Source organism: Lipomyces oligophaga, assembly GCF_038497815.1.
Source record: "Lipomyces oligophaga strain CBS 7107 unplaced genomic scaffold V1516scaffold_6, whole genome shotgun sequence".
NCBI lineage: Eukaryota > Fungi > Ascomycota > Lipomycetes > Lipomycetales > Lipomycetaceae > Lipomyces > [Lipomyces] oligophaga.
The window spans coordinates 632,176-656,861 of record NW_027117790.1 but is presented as its reverse complement, the minus strand read 5'-3'; the positions used below and the strand labels follow the sequence as shown (position 1 = coordinate 656,861).

At 46.5% G+C, this 24,686-nt stretch overlaps 6 protein-coding genes across 6 annotated transcripts; 4 read left to right on the top strand and 2 right to left on the bottom strand.

Annotated features, from left to right (window-relative positions):
• The first annotated feature begins 4,709 nt into the window (after window positions 1–4,709).
• Window positions 4,710–7,412, top strand: V1516DRAFT_678626 (Transketolase, thiamine diphosphate binding domain-containing protein). Its single transcript, XM_066922785.1, has 5 exons — window positions 4,710–4,844; window positions 4,986–5,025; window positions 5,103–5,205; window positions 5,412–5,554; window positions 5,616–7,412. The coding sequence occupies exons 1-5, from the start codon at window positions 4,785–4,787 to the stop codon at window positions 7,313–7,315; spliced, it is 2,046 nt and encodes a 681-aa protein (XP_066776240.1). The 5' UTR covers window positions 4,710–4,784; the 3' UTR covers window positions 7,316–7,412.
• A 170-nt stretch (window positions 7,413–7,582) lies between these two features.
• V1516DRAFT_678623 (uncharacterized protein) lies at window positions 7,583–11,048 on the top strand. The gene is made up of 3 exons (XM_066922784.1): window positions 7,583–8,661; window positions 8,715–10,322; window positions 10,379–11,048. The coding sequence occupies exons 1-3, from the start codon at window positions 7,864–7,866 to the stop codon at window positions 10,952–10,954; spliced, it is 2,982 nt and encodes a 993-aa protein (XP_066776239.1). The 5' UTR covers window positions 7,583–7,863; the 3' UTR covers window positions 10,955–11,048.
• An 867-nt stretch (window positions 11,049–11,915) lies between these two features.
• V1516DRAFT_665515 (uncharacterized protein) lies at window positions 11,916–12,776 on the top strand (the record flags this gene model as incomplete). Its single annotated transcript, XM_066920682.1, has 1 exon — window positions 11,916–12,776. The coding sequence occupies one exon, from the start codon at window positions 11,916–11,918 to the stop codon at window positions 12,774–12,776; it is 861 nt and encodes a 286-aa protein (XP_066776238.1).
• Window positions 12,777–13,477: 701 nt separating this feature from the next.
• Window positions 13,478–18,943, top strand: V1516DRAFT_475464 (uncharacterized protein). Its single transcript, XM_066919081.1, has 4 exons — window positions 13,478–13,954; window positions 14,013–14,150; window positions 14,231–16,042; window positions 16,113–18,943. Exons 1-4 carry the CDS (start codon window positions 13,712–13,714, stop codon window positions 18,729–18,731), a joined length of 4,812 nt encoding a protein of 1,603 aa, XP_066776237.1. The 5' UTR covers window positions 13,478–13,711; the 3' UTR covers window positions 18,732–18,943.
• On the bottom strand, window positions 18,911–22,029 carry V1516DRAFT_713126 (uncharacterized protein). Its single transcript, XM_066924302.1, has 2 exons — window positions 19,728–22,029; window positions 18,911–19,671 (listed from the first exon to the last, which is right to left on the bottom strand). The coding sequence occupies exons 1-2, from the start codon at window positions 21,733–21,735 to the stop codon at window positions 18,983–18,985; spliced, it is 2,697 nt and encodes an 898-aa protein (XP_066776236.1). The 5' UTR covers window positions 21,736–22,029; the 3' UTR covers window positions 18,911–18,982.
• A 179-nt stretch (window positions 22,030–22,208) lies between these two features.
• Window positions 22,209–24,429, bottom strand: V1516DRAFT_475199 (uncharacterized protein). Its single transcript, XM_066919080.1, has one exon. The coding sequence runs from the start codon at window positions 24,020–24,022 to the stop codon at window positions 22,682–22,684; it is 1,341 nt and encodes a 446-aa protein (XP_066776235.1). The 5' UTR covers window positions 24,023–24,429; the 3' UTR covers window positions 22,209–22,681.
• Window positions 24,430–24,686: the final 257 nt, after the last annotated feature.

Genomic DNA, 24,686 nt, shown 5'->3' with positions numbered 1-24,686 from the left:
TTGCGAGCGGTGAATGTGTGCTATGGCTGAATTCGCACGAAGCGGTGGAGGAAAAGAAGATCGTGCTAGTAGAAGTCGAGCGGACTGGATAAGGTACTGTACCGGAATCGACGGACGAGCTACGTGAACATTCATCCCTTACAGAGTAGAGTGTATTATAGTGGGCAATGGGGACAGTTAACATCGAGAATTTCCACAATCTACAACAGCGATTGTCTAGCCAGACACTGTAGTTGACATTATTAGTCAGACAGAAAAAATGTCCAGCTTAGAAGTTAAATAAAGAAGCAGCAAGCTCGGCAAGTGACAGCGCAGCGGATCGAACAATTGCAGCTAGCTTGCCAGGGTTGACAGGAAGAACCAGGTAGCAGGGATCAATAGTAGGACATGACAGGAAGAAGAACCAGCGAGAGGTGGGAGTCTGGACAGGATCGAGGGATTTGTCTTCTAGACGAACTAGTTCGGCTAGCTGACCAGTTAACCAGTGAGCAGGGCTAGCTCAAGTTGGTGCGGTCGAACAGTATTCCAGCGTGCGCGCGGTGTCCCATCGGTCAGTCCACGGTGGAACTGCAAGAGTATGCTGAATGATTTGATCGCCGAAACGGAAGAGAGTAAGAAGAAGATAGAAAAGAAGATAGCAAGAGAACAACATCTCAGACGGTGCTGCTAGTCTCGCCACGTTGGACCAGCAGACCTATTTTGCCCGATTATACCAAAGAGGCGTAGTGAGCTTAGGCAAATACAGATACGGCCGACTGAGAAGAGGAGAGTATTTTTTGTTTTACTCTCGAGATCCAATTAGTCTTTTATCGTAGATTGCGCTATCTTTAAACAGTCATGGCTTGTCTAAGTAGGCTAAACGTTGTTAGAGTGAGCACATGGCTTTCGCATGACATTCGCGAGCCGACCTGTTCTTGTCTTTGTCGACGGGAAGTTACGTGATGACAGCACTATACGGGACACCCGTGGCCGAAAAGGGATCGATTGCGGATAGGGAAGTGGGCAGTCCAGCTGTCGACGTTGAGTAGGTTGGGCAGTTAGCTTGAATGGATGTCGACTCGCGGCACATCAGCGGAGTCCAGTGGGCTACTGGGGGTGTGATTCTTGAGGTTCTGGAAGAAGAGCCACAGTAGGAGCAAGAGCAAGAGCAAGAGCAAGAGCTGGGTGGACTTCTTTGTAGGACAGAATAATTTGACTAGAGAGAGCAGACAAAAGTGTCGCGACCTAGCTAGACAGGAGGGACGGATGGAGTAGATAGTGTAGGGTACGGACCATTGTAGCGGGCTGTGGTTGTGGAGAGTTGTGTGTGAGGGAAGATTAGATAGACATGCGGAGACAGTATAGCTTGAAAAACTGGAAGACCGGGACCATCGGCGGATTGCAGACTTAGCAGGCCAGGAGCAGGCATAGAGGTCAAGGTCGACATGAGACGGGAGTCCACGACACTAGGCCAAGCGGGATTCGATATCGTGAAATTTGCTACGACAGTGTTGGGGGAGCGGAAGAGCAAAGCGATGTACGGGACGTAATAGCTAGTTCTAGAAGAATGTGAAGAAAAGTAAGAGTGCAGCTAAACTCGTCCTTATTGCATTAATCGCGGCTACAGTACACAGCATTCTTTGTCGAGCAATTAATCTACTAAATTGATTCATGCGGAGCGTACGACACAGACTGACGTTAATTATCTCGGGAACTCGGGAATGCATCTCGAGGACAAAGACAAGTGCAGTTTACAGGAGGACGATCCGACGAGAGGACTCAATACGTTGGCAAAAAGAAAAAATCAAGAGCGAAAACAGGAACTGTCAGAGAACCAATCGGTCTACGAGGCCGCGAAGATGTTCTGGCAGGCCGGCAGACAGGCCGCTGGCAGAAGCTGACAGGCGCGCCGAGAGGGCCCGACAGAACTGTGTGCCTGTCCACAGCGGGCGGACGCGATCCAACACCAGATCACGGGATCGAAAAATATAGACAGCAACAACAGCTTTGCGGCCCACTACGGGAGCTGGAAGCAAAGGTTAGTCGCATCGTCATCTCGTCGACAGACGGCACAATAACGAACAGCGGTTGGAGACAAAAATTGTGTAAAAAGGCTAGTTCAGATATTTGCGACGTTGGATCGAGATGTTGTGATCTGAAAGCAAGTAAATAACCAGGCAGGCAACAGCACCAGCAATTACTCCTCCTAGTTCTACTCCTCCTACCTTGCTGCTCCTTCTACAGCGTCCACTACCTCGCTCTGCCAATGAGACACCAAAATCCCTGGTGTTCTCGCTCTCATTTCGCGATGATATTCGATTCTCCGTAAATGACCCATCACCGAATACGTATTCGCAAAGCCAACCGAACATCCCAAGACCGACCAGGCTGCAACTACTGCAGTTTCTTCCACTGGTCGTCCTCCCTTGCTTTGCCTGTATCCAGGCATAAACCTTCTCGCAGTAAGTAGTGAGCTGAGGGTGGTACAGGACCGACCCTTGTCGACTCAAGAGCCCGATTGTGCACACATCCTTCCTTCTTAGTAGGTAGATTCTCTCAGTCGGGCGGGCGCACGAAAGATAGTCGAATATATATTACTCTGCGTACCTCTCGACTTGCAGCGAAATTGCAATGCATGTAAACCCATTTTAAGAGCAATTGCAATAGATTAATTAATCTAATAGATGGGGTAGCTGCTTTCGGACATCTCTGTTAATCTATTCATGTTCTCAGCCAATATGGCTTGCACGCGCGCCGCTTCGGGCTGAATGCAGCAGACAAAAACAGCAACTGATGCCAGTTACCTTTCATCTGGAAAATAAATTACTGCCATTACAGAATCTGCCTTTTTGTGCTCGGGTTTCCTGCCCAAACCAGTAAGTTACAAGCTCTCCTCAGAGTCGTAACAATATTCACGGAATCGCAAACATGCCACTTCAAAGTCGCTGCGGTCCCAATCCGGCCAGCCTGACACTGTAAGAGCAACCTTCAAGTAGTAGCTTACTTGCAAGACCGATCGTCTACAATTATTCTCTACGTGCACTTCAACAATGCTGTCTGGCCCTTCGTAGCCTTCAAACATTGCGTTGCCAGTCGGCACCTGACATATTAGACTACAGGCTGGACTCCTTCTGCCCGTGGCTCTTCCTCACGGTAAGCATCCAGCCTTCCTCCCCTCTCGCGCCAAAAAAAATAAATAAAAAAGACAAAAACAAAAAGAATCAAAAAATCCCACACTCTCAGGGGGGCCACCAGCGGACAGATCACGTGGAGTCGTAGACATCTCCTCGACACCAACACGACAACTACTCCGACGTACCGCTGCTTCGGCCACCTAGCAGAGCAATTAATCGAAATAGCCTTTTTTCTCTATTATATTGATTACTCGCTGTGCCGTAGTCAATAATAACGTGGTTAATAGCACTATCCAGCTGCTGCCTGCTGTAATCTACGAAGATCCTCGCGATTTCGTTCTTCTGCAAGATTTCCAAGTGCATTCCATAAACCGTTTATTTCATTCTTCGTTTCGGATGATCAACGACTGTTTTTTGCCTGTACATTGTCTGCAAAGTGGCTCGGCAAATCTGTTGATCAGTTCGAAGTTCATCGCGAACATCAAGTTCTCCTCTTTCCCTCCCTACCTCTCTCCCATCACGTGAATTGACTACCTGATGTTCCTGGCTCGGAGCTTGATTGACTTGTATGCGGTGTTGCGTGTTTTGCATTTTGTGTATTTTGTGTATTTTGTGTTTTTTGTGCATTTTGTGCATTTTATGTTTTAATGTTTTTAATGTTTTTAATGTTTTTAATGTTTTTAATGTTTTTAATGTTTTTAATGTTTTTAATGTTTTTAATGTTTTTATGATTTTTTGTGTTTTTGTGTTTTTGTGTTTTTGTTTTTCTTTGTTTCTGCGTTTCTGAGTATCCGTATTTTTTTATGATTTTATGACTTTTTTTGGTTTGTTTTTAATGTGTTCTTGTGCTTTTGTATATATGGGGTTTCGGAATCGTGGTATTTGCAGGACAAGCGCACATTATGGCTTGTTATCTATGAGACTATTTTTGTTCCACGGTCCTATGCACGCAGCGATCCGGTGATTATTTGGAGAAATTGTGAAGTTCAATGTCAGGCTACAGCTGCTGATACAACTTTTTGAGACTTGTTTCTCTCCCTCTCAGCGCAATTGCCGATTTTGCATAAATCAGGTGTCTAATTTACAGTACTCCCATAGTCCAGTTTACCCATATTCTCGTTCGACTTGGTCCTAGATCTCTCCACTTTCTTGTGGACGAGCACTAGCGGAACGAGAGACTTGGGACCTTCAAATCCCACATATTGCGACCTCCTCCCGAGCCACTCTTCAGCACTATGTAAATTGTCCGTTGGAGTTCTCCACAAATCTGTTTTCTCAGTCCTCTCAGTCTACTCAATTAGTACATCTAACTGCAGGACCTCCCCTACTCTCCCTCAAAAGCCGCTCGACTCGTTATAGCCTGCTTTGCTCGTTCCACCCACAATGGCGGACCTGAGAAGGCCGGGCACTCAAAGAACCCGCCTATTAGCATATCTATGCAGCATTTGCACGTCTAAATCCATAAAAGCACCTACATGGCACACTTAGCTCCAGTGCGCGGTCGACGTCCGTCCGCGCCGCAGACGCCCTTGCCCCGCTGTTTCCGCTATTTTCACTGTCCTGAAGTTACCTCTCTCGTATCTTGTTTTCTTCTTAAGCAGACCATAGTCGAAGTATTTTTTCTCTGCAGTTCTCTTCGCGATTCATCTCTAGATTTTCACTCATAGAAACATGTCTCCTTCATTTGAAAAGGTCGACACCCTCGCGGTCGACACGATCCGTCTTCTTGCTGTAAGTGAAACTATGTTTTTTCAATCACTCTCTTGCTTTTCCATCATGATCTGCTGTGCGCTTTGCTTGTCCGATCTGGCAGCTTTCAAGTTCGCAATAGTTCAATTAGTTTTTTCATAGCCGTATCTAATCAATTGATAGGTTGATGCCACTATTAAGGCCAACTCTGGCCATCCTGGTGGTAAGTAGTTCATATTTGTCCTCCTGCTCGTAACCTGCAGGTCCCAATTCCCGGTTATGCCGCTAACACTTCTCTAGCTCCCATGGGCTGCGCTCCTATTGCTCACGTTCTCTTTAACAAGTTCATGACCTTCAACCCCAAGAACCCTGATTTCCTGAACCGTGACAGATTCGTTCTCAGGTATTTTCCCACTTTACTGCTTCTTTTTCCGAGCCGGATCCAGACTTGGATCGGAGGCATCGCAAAGTGCATGCGGCTCTGTTCGCGGTGTTTATGCGGTTTAAGATCTTCATTTCGAGCTGTAGAGATCTATATGACTCTAGTGATCTTTTTCCAACGACATCGTCTTCTGTCTAGTTCTTAGTATGCTAATGTCGAATGTGTAGTAACGGTCATGGCTGCATGCTCATCTATGCTCTTCTCCACCTGTACGGATACGGCCTTACCCTAGATGATCTCAAGAATTTCCGCCAGTTGGGATCCAAGACCCCTGGTCACCCCGAAGCCGCTGACACTCCTGGTATTGAAGGTATGTTGTTCTGTCGCATTGCTCCTATTATTTTCAGCTCATTGATCTAATATTACGTTAGTCACTACTGGTCCCCTTGGTCAGGGTGTTTCCAATGCTGTTGGTCTTGCTATCGCTCAAGCTCATTATGCTGGCCGATTCAACAAGCCTGGATATGAGCTATTTAACAACTACACTTACTCTATCATGGGTGATGGTTGCGTTATGGAAGGTGTTTCGTCTGAGGCCTGCTCTATCGCCGGTCATATGAAGCTTGGCAACCTCATTGTCTTCTATGATGACAACCATATTTCTATCGATGGTGATACTGCTCAAGCGCTTACTGAGGATGTTCTTAAGCGTTACGAGGCTTACGGTTGGCAGACAATCCACGTCAAGGATGGTGACCACGATTACTCTGCCATTGCTGCCGCTATTGAGGAAGCTCAGGCTTGCAAGGACAAGCCTACCATTATCAAGGTCACTACCACCATTGGTTTTGGTTCCAAGCTCCAGGGCACCCATGGTGTCCATGGTAACCCTCTAAAGAAGGATGATGCCGCTCACGTCAAAGAACTTTTCGGTTTCGACCCTAATGAGTCTTTTGTTGTTCCACAGGAGGTTTATGACCTTTGCGCTGCTACTGCTTCCAAGGGTGCTGCTGCCGAGATCGAATGGAACAAGCTTGTTGAGAAGTACGAGTCAGAGTTCTCTGATCTTGGTGCTGATCTTAAACTCCGTATTGCTGGAAAACTTCCTGAGGGATGGGAAAAGTCTCTGCCGACTTACACCACCTCCGACCCTGCCATTGCTTCTCGTAAGCTTTCGGAGACTGTTCTCAACAAGATTTGTGATGTTGTTCCTCAGTTGGTTGGAGGTTCTGCCGACTTGACCGGTTCTAACTACACCCGCTGGAAGACCGCCGTCGATCTCCAGCCTCCTTCATCTGGTTTCGGTGACTACAGCGGTCGTTATATCCGTTATGGTGTCCGTGAACACGGCATGGGTGCCATTATGAACGGTCTTGCTGCCTATGGCGGTATCATTCCTTTCGGAGGTACTTTCCTCAACTTCGTTTCTTACGCTGCTGGCGCTGTCCGCTTGTCTGCTCTTTCCGAGGTCCCCGTCATTTGGGTTGCTACCCACGATTCCATTGGTCTCGGAGAGGATGGTCCTACCCATCAGCCGATTGAGACTCTGGCTCATTTCCGTGCGACCCCTAATATTATGGTTTGGCGTCCTGCCGATGGTAACGAGACTTCTGCTGCCTACTACTGCGCTGTTTCTTCCAAGCATACTCCTTCCATTCTTGCTCTTTCCCGTCAAAATCTCCCACAGCTTGAGGGATCTTCAATTGAAAAGGCCTCCAAGGGTGGTTACGTTCTCAAGGAGACTGAGGGAGCTGATATCACAATTGTCTCCACCGGTTCTGAAGTTGGCCTTTCGCTTGATGCCACCAAGATTCTCGAGTCTAAGGGATACAAGACTCGTCTCGTTTCTCTCCCTGACTGGTGCACTTTTGACAAGCAACCTCTTGAATATAAGCTCTCTGTTTTCCCTGACGGACATCCAGTTTTGTCTGTTGAGGTCATGACCACTGTTGGCTGGGGTAAGTACTCCCATGAGCAATTTGGTATTGACACTTTCGGTGCTTCAGGACCATACCTCCAAGTTTACGCTAAGTTTGGCTTCACACCTGAGGGCATTGCTGAGCGTGCTGAGAAGACTATTACTTCTTGGAAGGGAGTCACTCTGCGATCCCCTCTTCGCAAGGCTTTCTAAGGCAGTGCACTTCGAATATTAAAATCAAGGAATAAAGAGGTCGTTTTGTTTAATTTTGTTTAGAATGAGATAAATCTGTAATCAGTGAAATTACGCTTTTTAATAGTAGCCAGCCGGTGGTTTCGGCAGAGCAGATGGTTGCTGTGTACTGCCGAAGCGCGGCAGGAATTGTAAGAATGATACGGGGTTTGTATCACAGATCATACCCTCATCTGAATTTTAGTTCACTGCCCAGTGAACAAGACACTAAATTTAGTGTTAGCGTGTTGTTTTGTTAGCCCTTTGATTTCGGACGAGTAGGATTGATCATCGCGAACTTCGGGTGTGATTGTTTTGTATTTTTAGATCATCGGGAAAATTCTCTAAATTTGGAGGCTAGCGCGAGGCGAGTGTCTGTGGAGTGAGAGTAGGCAGGACGAATTTCGTCTCGAAATCATTTTATCGAACTTGCACCTTGCGTTAACCGTTATCTTTGTACGAAAGAGGAATTCGGTTTAGACTGGAAAGAAAATTGATATAACTTGTTTGAACGAAATTTAGCGGATAAGATGGATGGAACTACACAAGATTTCGCGGATGAAGGAGAGTACTACAGCAACATGGCTGCTACCGGAGAAGCTACTAGTGAATATTCAAATGTAATTGATATTCCTTTACGTGATGATTCAGAGGTCGTGACAATGAATCTTGACACTGATTTGCCGGATGATCCTACAGAGTTGTGCGATTTGCTGGAAAACGAAGAGGCAGGCCGACAATTCTGGCTCGCGATTGGAACGGCCTACAGCAGATTCGGCAAAATCGAAGAAGCCATTGAGGTTATCCAGCGAGGATTGAACGCTCCAGCAATTATGCGAGGTTCTAAAACCGAACAAACTCCTTTCCGGGCTTGTTTAGCCTGGCTGTATCTGAAGCAGTACAGGGACGCTCCGGCGACAGCAGACTCGGCTTTGCTGAAGCAGTTAAAGCCCACGCTAAAGAAGGACTATGCAACACTGGCTACGAGGGAATTGAATCTGACAATGGAGGCATATCCTTCTTGGAATGTGAATTTGCTTGGTCGAGGTGTGCTGACTATGCTTCGAGGTACCCTTGATAGTGCTTTAAGAGTATTCGACGAGACTTTGAAGTCATCCGCCGGAGCTTCGAATTTGATTGCATACTTTGGTAGAGCTAGGGTGTTATATTCGAGAGGAAACTACGAAGAGGCATTGAGATTGTACCAGCAGATTTTGGTTTCCCGACCAAATTTGAAACCTGATCCCAGAATTGGTATTGGGTTGTGCTTTTGGCAACTAGGTTTCAAAGATGATGCCCAAATGGCATGGTCACGCTCTTTAGAATTGGTAGGGTTTTAGGAAATTTATTTAGATAACATGTTTTTTGCTAATTGGAATAGGATCCTGAAAATACTAGTGCCACGCTTTTGTTAGGATTGTATTACCAGGACAAGGCTTTTCACGATCTCACGTCTCCCGAGTTTGTGAAGACATACGGTCTGGCTTTGGAATATGCCCAACGGTCTTATAAAAACACGGCACAAAGAATGTCTCTCGCGGGCCTTGTCCTTGTTCGATATTTGTTTTCACGTCGTGACCAAATGGATACTGTGATAAAGCTCTGCGAACGGATTTTAGATTTTTCGACACTTCCTACTATCACTGCTGAAGCCTATTTCTGGATGGCTAGAGCGAGTCACTTTCAAAATGATTATAGTAAAGCACAACAATGGTATGGCCGAGCACAAGGTCCAGAGTTTGAAAATATGCTTGCTGCAGTGGGATTTGGTCAGATACAAATAATCAAGAACGAATTGACGGAAGCCAAACTAACTTTTGAGAGAATCATTCAGCAGTATCCGAAATGTGCAGAAGGAGTTTTGATGCTCGGATATTTGTATGCTCAAGATTACGTACAGGGAGTTTCTGGTCCAACAGCTGGAAAGCATTCTGCATCTTCTTCTACCTCAGGACAAGCAGTAGCTTCAGAGAAGGCTAAGGCGATGGTTCTTTTGGAAAGATACATTAAACTAGTTGAAAGCCGTCCTGGAGTTACGCCGACCGAAATATCAGTGTACGTTACGTTGAGCCAACTGTTTGAAAGCGAGAATCTGGACAAAGCAATAGCTTGGCTGGAGAAGGCGCTGGCCCTCCAAAGTCGATTGTTTGGTGAGAAAAATGTGCAAGAGCAACTATTGAATAATTTGGGCGTCTTGTACTACCACAAGGGACAGTTTGCACAAGCTCAGGAGAAATTTAAGCAGGCTTTGGCCTCAGACATCGTGAAAAAAGGAGAAGAAGAAGAGCGAGATGCTCGGACATTGACAATAACATACAATCTTGGACGACTAGAGGAGGAATCGGGTAATCTGGATGAGGCGAAGAAGTTATACAGCGAGATTCGAGAAAAGACGCCAGGATATGTGGATGTCCGGATCCGAATGTGCTATATCACTTTAAAGGAAGCCGAACGTGCGGGCACTGGCGAAAAGAGTAAAGCACTGACAGAAGAAGCAGGCAAGATTATTCAGGATCTTGTAGAGAACGAGTCTGATAATCTTGAGGTTCGCGCGCTGCATGGATGGTATACACATCAGCAGCAGCAGCGACGACCGGTTTCGAAGGCAATCGCTGATGATCCAGAGTTTAGACATTATAAACACACCTTACAGTACTACGATAAGCACGATGTGTACTCGTTAACTGCAATGGGTAACGTTCATTTAGCTATTGCGCGGGAGATGAAGCCGACAAATGAGCAAGAAGTCCAGCGACGCAAAAAGATGTATGAGAAAGCTGTTGAATTTTTTGATAAGAGTTTGCAGCTGGATAGTCAGAATGCATATGCTGCGGAAGGAATTGCAATTGCTCTTGCAGAGGACAAGAAATACAACAAGGCAGTTGGAATTTTTAGCAAGATCCGAGAAACTTTGAAGGATGTCGCGGCGTATATCAATCTGGGGCATTGCTTAACGGAACTGAAAAACTACAGTCGTGCTATTGAATGTGTAAGTATCAGTTAGTCATTTATGACTAGGAGGATTCAGAATGCTAATAGAATCAGTATGAAATTGCACTGGAGCGATTCCAGGGAGGACGTAACATTCAGACCATGATGTGCCTGGGTCGAGTCTGGCTGCAGCGAGGCATGGAGGAACTTAGTGTGGAAAGCGTTGAGACAGCTATTCGATATTCCCAGAAGGCATTGGAACAGTCACCTTCTAATCTGGCCCTTAAGTTTAATGTTGCGTTTTGTGAGTTTCAACTAGCAGAAGTCGTTCGACGGAAACCGATTGCGGATAGCAATGTGGAGACAATCGAGAAAGCGGCTAGTGGACTGGAGGAGGCGATTCAGTTACTGACAGAACTTGCTGGGGCGAGTCACCCTCCATATCCAGCAGCGGAGATTCAGCAGCGTGCGAATATGGGTCAAAACACTACAAGACGGCAGCTTGAGCGTGTTCTTGCTCAGCGAAAGGAATATGAAGAGCGGTCGGAGGCTAAGCTTGAGGCGGCGCGATTAGCGCGACATGGGACAACTACGGTTGCGACAGGCGGTAGTAATGGCACGAATGAAGCGAATGAAACCGCCCGGACATCTGCCACAACAGCAGCTATGAGCGTCGATGCGCAGGCGTGAGCACAAAACAATGTTGAAAAAAATACTGGAGCGGAAATGATTGCGTTGAAAATTATAAAAACGAAGAATTAATGATCATGATGATTTGAGTGAAGATTTGAGTAAATTGGAGTAGATTGTAGTAATAAGCCCGCACTTATACTATCCCCACAGCCGAGACAGTAACTGCGGGGCGGAGGGGAGAGGGCCGCCTTTCTAAAGCGGACGTCTTTGTATAACCGAATAGGACAAGCAGGATGGCGGGGGCGGGGAGCAAGCAAGTGCGGAGAGTGGGTCTAATACTGACGCGCTGGCCCGAGGGATAAAACCGTGGGGTGATCTTCGACCCGGAACTGCAGACCCGTCGCCGCGCTTGCGCTTGCGGGCATATCTGGTTATCTCAAGTACTATTTATTCCATAAAGACGCCTCTGCGAGGATATTAGCACCCGTCCGGTCCCGTCCGGATGGCCGAAGGAGAGCTGGGTCCGCGCGAGTCACCGCGGTCACTCCGTCAAGAAGAGATTGGACGAGGAGCCGGTCTGTTCGCGATGGCCAGACTTTTTCTGATTTTGCTTATGGATTTACAAGATTTTCGTTTTGTCCTGTGTTTTGCTTTCCCCGGAAAATATTTCGAGAAACAGCTTCTCTCTTGATTTTCTCCGCGAAGTCTCTGCACAAAGAATATTCGTCTCGACGGCAGTGCTGATCAGCGCGACAGAGAGTACTGCTGATAGCTCGGCTTTGGGATAGCTTTCAAAATCTTTCGTTTCTCATCTTACTCCACACTTTCCTCTTTCTCCGACCTCGCGACAGTGTTGGTTCTGATTTCCTTGCCGATTTCATTTATCATATTTTCTCAGCTGGATGCTGTTTTGCAGGATCATATCATAAATAATAGGTGAAATATCCGTCCAGCTCTGATTGGGTCAACGTCATCGTACGTGAACGTCCCGGATCTGGTCCTCTAGTCATCAATCGTCATGGACGTCAACTCATTGCTCTGTCCGCCCTCGTTTTCCTCTTCATCTACATCTCTCTGCTCAACATCTTCAACTCCATCAGACATGCCGTCGATTGCGCTCTGTAATTCACCTCTGTCGTCCGATCCATCTTCCCCATATCTCGTTCCTTTCGCTGCTGCTTTGACTTCCCCCACAGATTTGTTTCCCGGGAGTCAGTCGATATCACTTCCACCACCGATGCAGAAACAGCCTTCTTCTTTGGGCCTTGGAATCCATAAACTGAGGTCTCATCGGCGTAACAATGTGCTTTCACTGCCGTTAGACTCGGACGACGACGAAGAGGAGCAAGCCTCAGCCTTTGTCGCAACTCTGCCCTCCTCATTGTCAAAGTCCCCAGCCCCATCCTCTGCTCTCCACGATTTCCGGTTTCATCACCAATACCACAACCGTCCTCAGAGACAACATTCTGAACTACCTCACAGTATATTAGAACGAAGACGGTCCTCGACGTCGTCTTCCTCCTCATCATCGTCACAGTCAATAGACGCTTCCGACTCGATGCAGTTGGATCTCTCTAATCTGACTTCTCTGACGGCTCTGCATTGGCCGAGCCGTCAACTTCTCCCCTCTCCCACCGAAGAATATCACGACCCGTATCAATACGTGCAGCCCTCTGAAGCTTGTCTTTCTTCATTTCAGTGCAGTCAACTGTCGCCGCAAACTACTTTTCAGCAATCAGCCACCCAATTTGGTATGTCCGCGTCCACGTCGATGGGCTTGGGCATGGGCATGGACATGGACTGTGATATTCTAGTCGAAGCCGCAAAGCGCGCCGAAATGGAAATATTAGCTGCAGATATAGATGAGATGCAGTTTTGAAGCTCTCAACATCCTCTGTCAGTCGGGTTCGTCTACAATGTAAATTTTCTGTACGATATCTTTTCGATCGTTCTACTGTGTTTTAGTTTTATTAGGCTGGGTTTAGGTGTTTATTTCTTTCAGGGTTTAATGTAAGATTAATCTAATGTTTGCGATATCATTCTTCTAGTAATTCAGACTGTTTGACTACAGCCTATTCGGCTTGAGTCGCACTGTACGTCTCTCTAACACAGCCAACACGTGAAACCGAGATTAAGCGACTCCGTCTTTACTTGATGCGGAAGAGCTCAGCATCAAGGGGATTGTGTTTCAGCTTGCGGAGCGTGGACAAAGTGATATATTCAGTTGTCTGGGACCTACGCTTATTGGTAATGATTTCTAACAATCTTGGAAAATTCAGAAGAAAACAGACCACAATTCAGTTCGTGCGCAGTTCTACAGCGAGAATCGCACAGAAACAGTGGTGAATCATCGCGTTTTGTGTGCCTGTGGCTCTTTGGTTTGCTTCTCAGTGAGCAGCCTCACACAGCCGTAGTATTTTTACGTGAGAGCCTCCAAACGCTCACGATTTCTGTTAGCTCGAGCTTCGAAAGGAAGGAAACTTGCTCGAGCTCTGCCGTTCCCGCGCAATTTCCACCGAAACACACCGAAATTACGTGCTTCTTTAGCTTTATTTATCGAAGTGATAATCACACGTTTTGCCTTGTCTTTTAAGTAATTTGGTATTAGTTTGGTTTCCGTTTATGTGTGCAAGTGTCGTTGCGTGCGTGCTAGCGATCTTGTCTGCTTCGTTTTTTGGTTACCCTTACTCTGTGCTTTTGCCGTGTGGGAGCAAGGACGGAGTCCTCTCTTCATATTTTTAGTATCTCTCTCGAACTTTTTCGACTATATTTTACTGATCCGCGACCACGGGCTTGTCGTCGTTGGGTGCTGCCATGGGCGAGAATCGTTTACACGACGAGCTTTCGCCCTTTCCTCGTCGCTCTGAACTTGGCCGTGATAATCTCGCCAAAGATGCTTCCTCAATCTCGCTCGGCCTTTCCCTGGCCCCTCCACCTTCAGATCTGCTAGTCACCTCTTCCGTGGCAGATCTCTCCAAGACCATTACTGCGTCGACTCAAGATAAGTCTTTAGCAGATTTACAGCAGCAATTGGCAGAGCTCGACTATGAACTACAAGTTAGCATACCCCTGTGTCCTACCCAGCTCGATCCAGCTGCTAATGAACAATTTTTAGGAAGGCGATATTACAGAAAAAGGCTATAGAAAGCGAAGAGCTCAGCTGCTGGCTTCCTACGAACAACAATCAGACCCTGCGCAGATACAGAAAGATAATTCACTGAGCTCCCCTGAAGAGTTAGCTCGTCGCTTAGAGGTACGTCCCATCGGCCAGCTTCAATATTTTTTTTACCCTCATGTACCCTTTACTGGACTGAATTATTAATTTCTTAATAGCTACTTTCAGAACAGTATTCACAGAGGTCTACTTATGAATCTTCGATAAATCAGTTTCTTTCTCGCGCCGATACGCTAATTGAGCCAGATCCTCTTGTTACGGAGCGTTTTTCTAAACCGTCTTCCGAACTAGAATCTTTATATCCCCCACAGTCAATTGACAGCTCTCTACCGTTTACAATTTCGCAGCTTCCTTATACACAGTCACAAGATTTTCTTGCACGAGCAGCTACACGAGATCTGTCTCCTGAAGTCACCAATGATTTCTCAAAACTCACTTTACAACTTCCTCTTGAACCCCGCGAGCTTTCTGATGCTGGCCCAGACTCGCAAATGGCGAAATATGACAACCTAGCTTCTATTCTGCGGCAGCGCGGTAGAACTACATCAAGATTAAATGCTTTTGTAACCCTCGATACAAGGGGTAAGGAGTCCTCTGCAATTACTTGGGACAAACTTTCCGCACGCGCTGAGAAAGTAGGCCAAGTCATTCGCGAGAAGTCGGGTCTGTACAGGGGCGATCGTGTAGCGTTATTGTATCGTGATTGCGAACTTCTTGATTTTGCGGTTGCCCTTCTAGGCTGCTTTCTAGCCGGCGTGGTAGCAGTTCCGATCAACATGACTTCCAAATTCTCAGACATTACTTACATTCTCAAATCAACTCAGTCTCACCTTGCTCTCACTACTGATGTGAATCTCAAATCGTTTCACCGTGATTTCACAGCACAAGGTAAATCGTGGCCTCGCGGCGTCGAATGGTGGAAAACAAACGAATTTGGATCTTACCATCCACCAAAAAAGACTGAGCCCCCTGCGTTACAAGTTCCCGACCTTGCCTACATTGAATATTCTCATGCGCCAACTGGCGAGCTCCGTGGGGTTGTCATGTCTCATAAGACTGTGATGCATCAAATGATTTGTTTATCGTCTATTCTTTCTAGTAAGACAAAAAATCCTAGTCGAAAGCCAAGTGGACAACTGATGTCTGGACTTCCTACATCTTATCAAACAGTGATGTCATATTTAGATCCAAGACAATCTATTGGTATGATCATTGGAGTTTTGATGACGATCTATTCTGGTAATACTATGATTTGGCTTCCGTCTTCAACACTTGCTACGCCTGGTTTGTACGTATATGCGCTTAGTCGACATAAACCATCAATAATCCTGGCTGATTATCCTGGTCTTAAACAGGTTGCATATAATTATCAATCTCTTCCGCTGGCAACAAGAAATTATTCAAAAAAATATCCTGCTGACTTGTCCAATATTCGATGGTGTCTAATTGACTGCCTAACTGTGGATCCTGAGTTTCATGGAATTTTGGCCGATCGATGGCTCCGTCCTCTTGGAAATAAAAATAGCAGTCTTACAATAGCACCAATGTTGACTCTGTCTGAGCATGGTGGTATGGTTATTTCGATGCGAGATTGGATCGGGAGAGAAAATCAATTAGGCTGTACTATGCCTGAAATTGAGTCATCAAAACCTTCCGATCTTGCCGAGCTCTATCTTGACAAGAAGAGTTTGTCTACCAATAATGTTAAGATTTTGTCCACCAATAAATCACCGGATGGGTTTGAAGAAACTGTGAACAGAGATATTATTCGTGTTGGTGCTTTTGGATATCCGTTGCCGGACGCTACACTTGCGATTGTCGATCCTGAAACAAGCACATTAACCGCCGAATTAATTGTGGGTGAAGTTTGGGTCGATAGTCCAAGCTTGAGCGGTGGATTTTGGGGCCTTGGACGTGAAACTGAGCTCATTTTTCATGCACGGTGTTGGGGAGCGGAAGGAACAGTTGAGGTAGGTTTCTTATTTTCATTTCTCAATACCATACGCTTTGTTGTTTCTCAGCATTCTAACGTAATATCAGATGGAATTTCTGAGAACAGGTCTGCTTGGATTTATTTATGCGGGAAAAGTCTATATTCTTGGCTTATATGAGGATCGATTGCGGCAGAGGATTGATCCAGAAGAGCTAGATGCGACAGAAGCAGAAGCTAATATTTTGAATCCTGTCCCTCAATATAGGTATCATTATACTGCCCATTTGGTTCCCACTATCATGCAGTATATTCCGCGAGTTTTTGATAGTTCTGCTTTTGATGTATTTGTCAATGATGAGCGATTACCAGTTATTCTTTTGGAATCTGCGATTGCAATCACAACGCCAGAGACGCCTACGGGACCTCCAAGAGAACTCGATGTCACTAAATTGGAAACGATGGCCTCACTGTGCATCAAGAAGCTACGTGAAATTCATAATGTCCGAGTTTACTGCGTGCTGATCACGGCACCAAATACTCTCCCAAGAACAATTCGGAATGGCCGATCGGTAGTTGGTACAATGCTATGTCGAAAAGATTTTGAGTCGGGATCATTACCATGTATATATGTGAAATTCGATATTGACCGTGCCGTAAGCAATATTGCCATCGACAAGCATGTTGAAGAGATGGGTGGCATTTGGTCTGAGCCGTCTTCGGTTTTCCGAGACCAAGTATTAGTAAATGAGGACAAGCAGTATTCCGGACTAGACGAAAGAGAGATCGTGATGGATGATAGAACTGGCCGAGAATTAACTAAGTTTTCCTCCATTGTTGATATTTTGCAATGGCGTGTGTCCGGACAGCCGGAAGAGCTAGCATTTTGCACAATTGATACAAGATCAAGAGAAAGCAAGAGCACGACTTGGAAAAAATTTGATGCTAAACTGGCTGCTGTGGCAACTTATTTAACGAACCGATGTCAGCTAAAGCCAGGCGACAATGCTGTTTTGATTTACACACATGGTGAAGAGTTTGTGCTTGCGGTATATGCATGTATGATTCTTGGAATTGTTGCTTTACCGTTGCATCCCTTAGATCCTGATAGACTGAATGAGGATGTACCTGCTTTGCTCGGTGTCATTTCAGATTACAAAGTTCGAGCAATTCTTGTGAACACTGAGATCGATCATGCGCTGAAACAAAAGGCAACCGCCCAACATTTAAAGCAATCAGCGCACGCAGCACGAGTTACGATGTGTCCAATATATAATACTATGAAGCATGGAAAAGTTAATCTGAGCTGTAAGGACTTGAAACTGAAGGTGAATCCTAAGTTTATTACACCTGGTCGGCCTGCTATCTCTTGGATGTACTGGACTTCTGACCAGCGACGAACCACAGTTTCGTTGGCTCATGATACGATTCTAGAGATGTGCAAGATTCAGAAAGAGACATGCCAAATGTCGTACTCGTTACCGTTACTAGCGTGCGCTAGATCTACCAATGGGCTTGGATTTTTACATACATGTTTGCTAGGTATATATGTTGGGGCATCGACATATTTATTATCCCCGGTTGATTTTGCAGCTAGCCCGCAGTTATGGCCTCTCTCTTTGGCCAGATATAAAGTCAAGGATACTTATGCAACGCCACAAATGGTTGATCATGCAATGACTGGGGGGCCATTGAAGGCGGGTGGTGGTGGAGGTTCTTCTTCGTCATTAAGTGATCTTCGGAACGTTGCGATTCCATTTGATTCGAGGCCTCGAACTGATTTATTTGCCAAAATGAGATTTGGATTTGCATCGATTGGACTTGACGGAACAGCTATTAATTCTGTTTATACGCATGCTATGAATGTGATGGTGACGACGCGGTCGTATATGTCTATTGAGCCTGTTGAGCTGAAGATTGATATGCGGGAGTTGAGACGAGGCTATGTAGTTGTTGCTCCGCCGCAAGAGGGAAACCAGCACCAGCGATTTGTTTTATCCATCCAAGATAGTGGGATGGTTCCGATTAATACGCATGTTGCGGTTGTTCATCCAGAGACGAGAAGGCTTTGTCGGGCGAGCGAGTTTGGAGAGATTTGGGTTGCTTCGAAAGCTAATGCGGTTGGGTTCTGGAATGGGACTTCTGCGCAGGCTATGAAGATGCAAAACCCATTGGATACGATGCGATTTGAAGCCACAACTGCGGAGGCCGATTCAGGATCATATGTATATGGAGACAAAAATCTGAAGTACGGTCGGACTGGGGATCTGGGCTTTTTGCGGACTGTGGCTCGGCCGGTCGGACCTGGTGGGTCCATGGTTGATATTCAAGTATTATTTATACTAGGAGCTATCGGGGACACATTTGAAGTTTCTGGGTTGAATCATTTTGCAGTTGATATCGAGGCGACTATCGAGCGAAGCCACCGGTCAATCACACGCGATGGGTCAGCTGTATTTCAAGCTGGTGGACTAGTTGTTGCAGTGGTTGAATCAACAAGTAGAACAAGTATCTTAGCTGCGCTAGTTCCAGTTATCGTGAATGCCGTGCTGAACGAGCATCAGCTGGTTTTGGACGTTATAACATTCGTCGGAAAAGGGAATTTTTCGAGATCAAGACTCAATGAAAAGCAGCGCGGTCGAATCTTGGCTGCTTGGGTCACTAGGAGATTGAAAATAGCTGCTCAGTTTAGAGTTAGCAATCGCCGAGCTGTTGCTATTGAGCAATAATTTTAAATCTCCTTATTTTTTTTTTTCATAATGGCTCTTTTTGGAGTATAAATATATATAGACATATGTATGAGTGCGCTTGTTTTGGATGTCTGGTTGGGCTGGTTTTCGGAAGTAATTGATTTACAAGGGGGAAGTCAAATCTATAATTATAATTAATGCTTTGTTTTATATTGTAAGTCTATTTTGAATAATATATCAATTGATTTTTTGTAGTATCTATCGGAAAGCGGGAAGAGAATATCGATACATTAAAACGTAAACAGCCCACTTCGTTTTTTTCCAAACGGATAGATGGCCAAAGTAGAAATAAAGAGGCCAACGACTATACCCACGGAAATTTCTATCATGGTAAGGCCAACAGCCCAAATGCCTTGAGTGGACTGAGAGCTTGAGTTTGAAGTGGATGTGGTTGTAGAAGTAATGGTACTGACGATAGTAGTGATGGTCGTGCTGACGACAGAGCCAGTCGTAAAAGTTGTGGTGACAGCGATCTCTGTCACATTGCTGTCTGAAACGATCAAGTCAGCGACAGCGACGCCAGACACAAGCGAACCTTGCGACGCAAGCCCTGAGGGAACTTGCACGAATATCGCAGGTAGCATAGCGGCAAAGGCGAGCCCATGACCAACACGAGAGTAAAGGTTACCCAAAACACCGATGACAAACGCCCCGATTGCAGCGGAAATCTCGGATGCTTCCGAGAAGTGCAAATTTGCAAAGTAACTTACTACGTACCCGGCACCAGCAATAATCACCATCACAGGGATCTGTCGCCAATGAGCTTGGTTGACCAGAGCGAGACCGAGTGTGAAAAATGGAACAAATATAAATCGGAACCACGGCGAAAGCGAGCTAGGACATGTTGTCCGCGAAGTCGCGTTATGATCCATCCAGCCATAGATCGCAGCGCCAAGAGTAATACCAAATCCAAGAAACACTGTCATGTAGATTGTCAGAATAGCTATACAGAATAAATGAATGTCAGATACCCACATGAATAAATAATTGCATAAAACATTCTCACAGAACCTGCTACTATATTTTTCGACTGGAGCTCTAATGCTCCACAGAGAATCGTATATCCTGGTAAAATTAACGCCAACGCTCCCTGAGCAATCGCAGCAAAACAAAATAGCTCCTTATCATTAATCGACCCAAAAGCCCGCGCAACAAAACTAACAATCACAGACGCCGTAATCTCAAACACATTTGAATATAAATCTGATCGGGGCGCGACGATTAATTGCAGAAACCCGACAGTAGACCCTAACACAAAAGCTAATGGCATATCGATCCAGCGACCTCCAAAAGCAAATGGCGCAACCATCGCAGACGAAAATCCACACACTAAAACGCAAAAATAAGGATGATAGAGATTTTTGGCCTTCATGGCTTCGTCGAGCCGTTGCATAGCCTCCTCAACTCCAATAACATCATGGACAACTTCTTTGTATATGTTGTGCGTAATATGCAAGCGACCTAGATCCACTCCCTGTACACAACGGACAAGTTGCATCTCCGACGTGTGAGTGGAGGAATCGCCGAAAGACACAATCATGCATCCAGGAATATATAAAAATTGGCCGTCAATCTCCAACACCCGCGACGTCATTTTCATGTATTCTTCTAGTCGATGTGTCGGAGCTCCGTACAGCATTAGAGCGCGACATAATTTCAAAATAAATCTCTGCCGCTGCAAAATGTCGGCAATGTGAACAGTGATCCTTATCTGGTCTGCACGCGCGCTTCTTCTCTTACCCATACGTTTACCAGGTGTAGATGCGCCAAAATTCTCCCGCGATGGCGTGGTTGGGAGGCCATGGAACGGCTTTGGAACCAAATTGACCAGGGATGAGGTCGACGCGTTGGCTGAACGACTGTACCACTTACGAGTGGGTGTCGTTCTTCCAGACTCGAGTGGCCTGGATGTAGATAGTGCGTCTGTAGAAGTTCGAGCGGACTGGTTGTTCGTAGGCTCATTGTATAATTTCAATAAAGCCGATAAAATGCCTCCCTTGACCTGGGTAGGCGGCGGAACATAGTCCTCGTGCTCAACAGGGGTCTGCATACCAGACGGAATAGGATCTGCATCAACCATGAATGTAGGCTGTAATTGATCTTGATCTCCACCGCGAAATGCGTCGCTCAACTTGACGGTATGAGATCGCACAAGAGAAGCAGCCTCTTGCGCTGCAGAAGGAGCGAGTTCGGATTCGGGGGCTACAGTAACAGCCACTGGACTCAATTTGCGGTTCAATTTTTCTAGATCCAGAGGTTCATCGCCATGAGATTGATCGTTCGATCTTGGCGGCGTGGGCGTGTCGCTGCTATGCTTGTCGTCAGCAGGAGAGCCAAACAGAAACATCGGCGGTTCGCGATCTGGTGTTCCCGGAGCACTATTTGGAGCAGAATGAGCACCGGAATTAGCAAGTCGATATCGGCGCTTGCGAGTCTCAGGGTCTTCAAAGTTCAACAGTGGGTCGGCAATCTCGAGTCCAGGACTAGAGTAGACCGCAGATATCGCTGACGGGTTGTGCCCGTGTGTTTCATCTTCCTCGTGCAGAACAGCTCTGGAGGTATTTGTTTCGCCAGTTGGAGGAAGTCGTCGTGAGGGCTTTGTTTTTGACGAAGGCTTCACAGGGGGAGATGAAGGAGTGTCTTCCGGGAAATGAACACGCATCAAGGGAGACCGAGCACCGGCAGGGGAGACACCGCGTTCTCGCGAAGTCGATCGTGACCGCGGAGACATCGACGACCGCAGCTGGAGCGCCGACGGACGCGACTGTCGCTCTCGAGGAATATACTGGCGATCGTCAGATGTATCGCGCGGTGATGAGCTCTTTGCTGAAGTAGAAGGCATGGAATTGTCACTAGTCGAGTCGTTAGTTGGTGTAGGTGGGATAGTGTCGCCGATCGTTGGGATTTCGTGGCCAGAAGCTGTGACAGTCAGAGCTGGACGCGCCGAACCAGGTGGTTTCGTTCGCGACGAAGGATCTGCCATGTCTGTTCAGAAGGACGCAGTCTGCAGGCGAAGTTTGAACGAGTCCCGAGGAGGCTGGTTAGACGACAGCGTGGCCGTGATTGTGGCGATCGTGGTATTTCCGAGTCGCCTTGAACAGAACAGAGCGAACGGCTCGACAGTAACGAATGTGGAGAGAAGGAAAAGACGCAGCGCGCGCACTAGTCGGCACAGGGACAAGCAGAGGCGGGACAGAGCAGATATTTGAATTTCCGCTGCGCGAAGTATTTAACAATGACGGTGGTGGCCCAGGAAATGTCCTATAGTACCAAAAGTGGTCAGAAAAAAGACAAATAAAAGAGCTATTGGCGAAAGATATGTCCACCATAGACGACCGAAGATCACTGAAACAGTAGCCCTAATCCAAAGCAACGTGCGCCAAAATAAGGTTGCGTATGCACAATTACGTCAGCGGGAACAGGGTCGAGTACGTGGATCCGAATGTTTACGAATGCCGTTTTAGGAAATATGTTCAATCACTGTTGGTAGTCTATGCTACAGCTATTTTTGCAAACTGTCCTGTCTGTTGTGTCATCATCCGCACTCCGTCACCCTCATTGCTCGGGCTCAGATTATCTCGACTACCGCCTCAACTCACCCCTGGCTAATTTCTTGTACTTTATTTTTCTTGAGGCACGTGACACTCCTGGCTCGGACGCCCTCAGTGGTTGTCCTTAACGGTCGTTTCAGCGAGCTGACGAATGTGCAGCAGTGCAGACCAGACAGTACAGGTCGACTTCGGCCACAAGAACAAAGATAGAGCAAAAGAGCAAAAATTATCGCAATTGATATATCGATTAAAAATACTGAATGCTAATGATAATGGTAACGGTAATGACAATCAACGCAAAAAAGAAATATAATATCAAAGATAGTCGCAAGAGCACACACGGCCCACGTCATACTCCACCGCCTCTGCAACTTTACTCTAGTCCACCGCCCACAATTCCAGCAATGCTGACCTTAGATCCCTTCCTTGTTCACCCTGATCTGCATCATCACCATTCTCAATAACGGCTGCTCCTCGTTTGCGTCGTCCCTCGGATCCAAGATCTAGCCGCGCAATGTCCGGCGCCCAAAAATTGAGGTCGGAATTTGTATTCTTGCCAAGTTCCTCCAACGTAATCGGAATCAATGGCTGCCGTAGAGGAGCTCCTTCTGTTTTACTAGACCCCAGTCCCCCGGTTCCACTGGTCGGACCTCCTGTCCATTTGCTTCCTTCCGTCACTTTATACATGCCATAAGGATTGACGTTGGTGCCGCTTGAAGTTGCAGCTCCCCCAGAGGCTAGCGAGCTTGCAGTTTTCTTCGGTGCCTTACGACGACCGGTTGGCTGCGGCGTACTTACGCGACTGCTGCTACCTGAAGTTTGTTCCGACAACGACAGGCCTTCCAACCCAGCGAGCTCGCTAAACTGCCCAGTTGTGGATCCGATTGGGACTGATATTGGCGCTTGGACAGCTAAATTTGCATCATATCCATAGCCGTAATCATATCCGGACATCACTTCCTGCGCTGACATGGCGTCTGTGAATCCACCACCGTATGGCGATTGAGCGGAAGCAATGTAGTAGCCCTGTTGTAGCTGCTGCTGCTGCTGTGCTGCATTCAACATGGCTACTTGGATCTGTTGTTGCTGATCAGCAATCAGTTGACTCGTGGCAATCAATTCTTGCTGTTGGGCTTGCAGAGCGGCATACACTTGGGGGTCCATGGAATTCGCTTCGATCAGACCAGAAATATCGCCTGTAGTTCCTCCAGTAGACCAAGTCCATCCGCCAGCATACTGCTGGAATTGCTGCGTTGCATTTTGAGATATTGGCTGCTCATAGCTAGACTGGTAAGTCGGAGCATATCGGTTTGGATTTCTGCCTCCTCTATACGACGAGTAGGTTCCCCTACCTTTCCGCCGAGGATATTGAGTAGTGGTTAGTGGCTGTTGAATACCGTACGACGACTCTGGTCGGTTCATACCTCCTGTGCCTGAGGCCGAACCAGATCCTGCTAACTGCACGCCAGCAGGATAGAAAAAAGAATCCTGTCCATAGTTTCCAGGTCTGGATCTGCTATTCCCATTATTAGCCTCGAAAATATCATTGATTTGTTCGGCTACGTCATTCGAAGACGGCCTTCCTGAACGCGGCGTAGACTTGCCGCTATTATTCCCGCCGCCTTGATGCTGAATATTAGTGTTATTAATGTTATTATTATTATTATTATTTCTTCTCCGAGATGAATTCCCGTACTGGTCCGGAACGCGATGCGACATTATGTAGATAATAGTTCTTTGTAGATTTGCAGCCCTGTTGGCCTGTGTTGGTAAACGAATGTGTGCGTTGCAAGAGTGCTGAGGACACGACTTAAAAAGCGCTCTGATAAAACGAAGCGGCGAAGCGAGCTGGAAATGAAGGACTCCAAAACGATGAACAAAAGAGATTTTATTTTGGACAATGCAAATGCGACATTGAACTGAGTTCAGATTGAAGAAAAACGACGGACGAAAATGCAGATGCTGTCGGAGGGTGCAAACGTATATGAGTGCAGAAACAACTGGCGAACAACAAACAGAAACAAACCAAGAAATTAACAACCCAGCAAACCAACAAAACAAAACAAAACACAAGAATCCCTCGCACGACACAGTAACAAAAATGCCCGCAAATAAACAATAAAGCGTATACAGTTCTTCTCGCGATTATTACTAAACTGTCAATCTCCTTCTCTCGGCTCTCGTTCTCTTGCTCTCTGCCTTGCGGCCCTCGTGCCTCCGGAATGGCCCCTTAGAAGTGTCAGTCTGTTGTTATGGATACTCATTCTTAAACCCTTATCATAGACCCTGTGCTAATCCCTTTTTGGAATCCTAATTAGACCCGATCTTGCCTATTCAGGTAACTCTTGGGACAGTTGCACGGACTCCCAGATTGGCTCAAAAG

Excerpts from the sequence above, each read along its gene's own strand:
- V1516DRAFT_678626 (XM_066922785.1), top strand. The coding sequence starts at position 4,785 with ATGTCTCCTTCATTTGAAAAGGTCGACACCCTCGCGGTCGACACGATC. Across the intron at positions 4,845-4,985 it reads ACACGATCCGTCTTCTTGCT|GTTGATGCCACTATTAAGGC; the intron begins GTAAGTGAAACT and ends ATCAATTGATAG. Across the intron at positions 5,555-5,615 it reads TGACACTCCTGGTATTGAAG|TCACTACTGGTCCCCTTGGT; the intron begins GTATGTTGTTCT and ends ATATTACGTTAG.
- V1516DRAFT_678623 (XM_066922784.1), top strand. The coding sequence starts at position 7,864 with ATGGATGGAACTACACAAGATTTCGCGGATGAAGGAGAGTACTACAGC. Across the intron at positions 8,662-8,714 it reads GGTCACGCTCTTTAGAATTG|GATCCTGAAAATACTAGTGC; the intron begins GTAGGGTTTTAG and ends TAATTGGAATAG. Across the intron at positions 10,323-10,378 it reads ACAGTCGTGCTATTGAATGT|TATGAAATTGCACTGGAGCG; the intron begins GTAAGTATCAGT and ends TAATAGAATCAG.
- V1516DRAFT_475464 (XM_066919081.1), top strand. The coding sequence starts at position 13,712 with ATGGGCGAGAATCGTTTACACGACGAGCTTTCGCCCTTTCCTCGTCGC. Across the intron at positions 13,955-14,012 it reads AGCTCGACTATGAACTACAA|GAAGGCGATATTACAGAAAA; the intron begins GTTAGCATACCC and ends AACAATTTTTAG. Across the intron at positions 16,043-16,112 it reads GAGCGGAAGGAACAGTTGAG|ATGGAATTTCTGAGAACAGG; the intron begins GTAGGTTTCTTA and ends ACGTAATATCAG.
- V1516DRAFT_713126 (XM_066924302.1), bottom strand. The coding sequence starts at position 21,735 with ATGGCAGATCCTTCGTCGCGAACGAAACCACCTGGTTCGGCGCGTCCA. Across the intron at positions 19,672-19,727 it reads TTATGCAATTATTTATTCAT|TGTTTCTTGGATTTGGTATT; the intron begins GTGGGTATCTGA and ends TCTACATGACAG.
- V1516DRAFT_475199 (XM_066919080.1), bottom strand. The coding sequence starts at position 24,022 with ATGTCGCATCGCGTTCCGGACCAGTACGGGAATTCATCTCGGAGAAGA.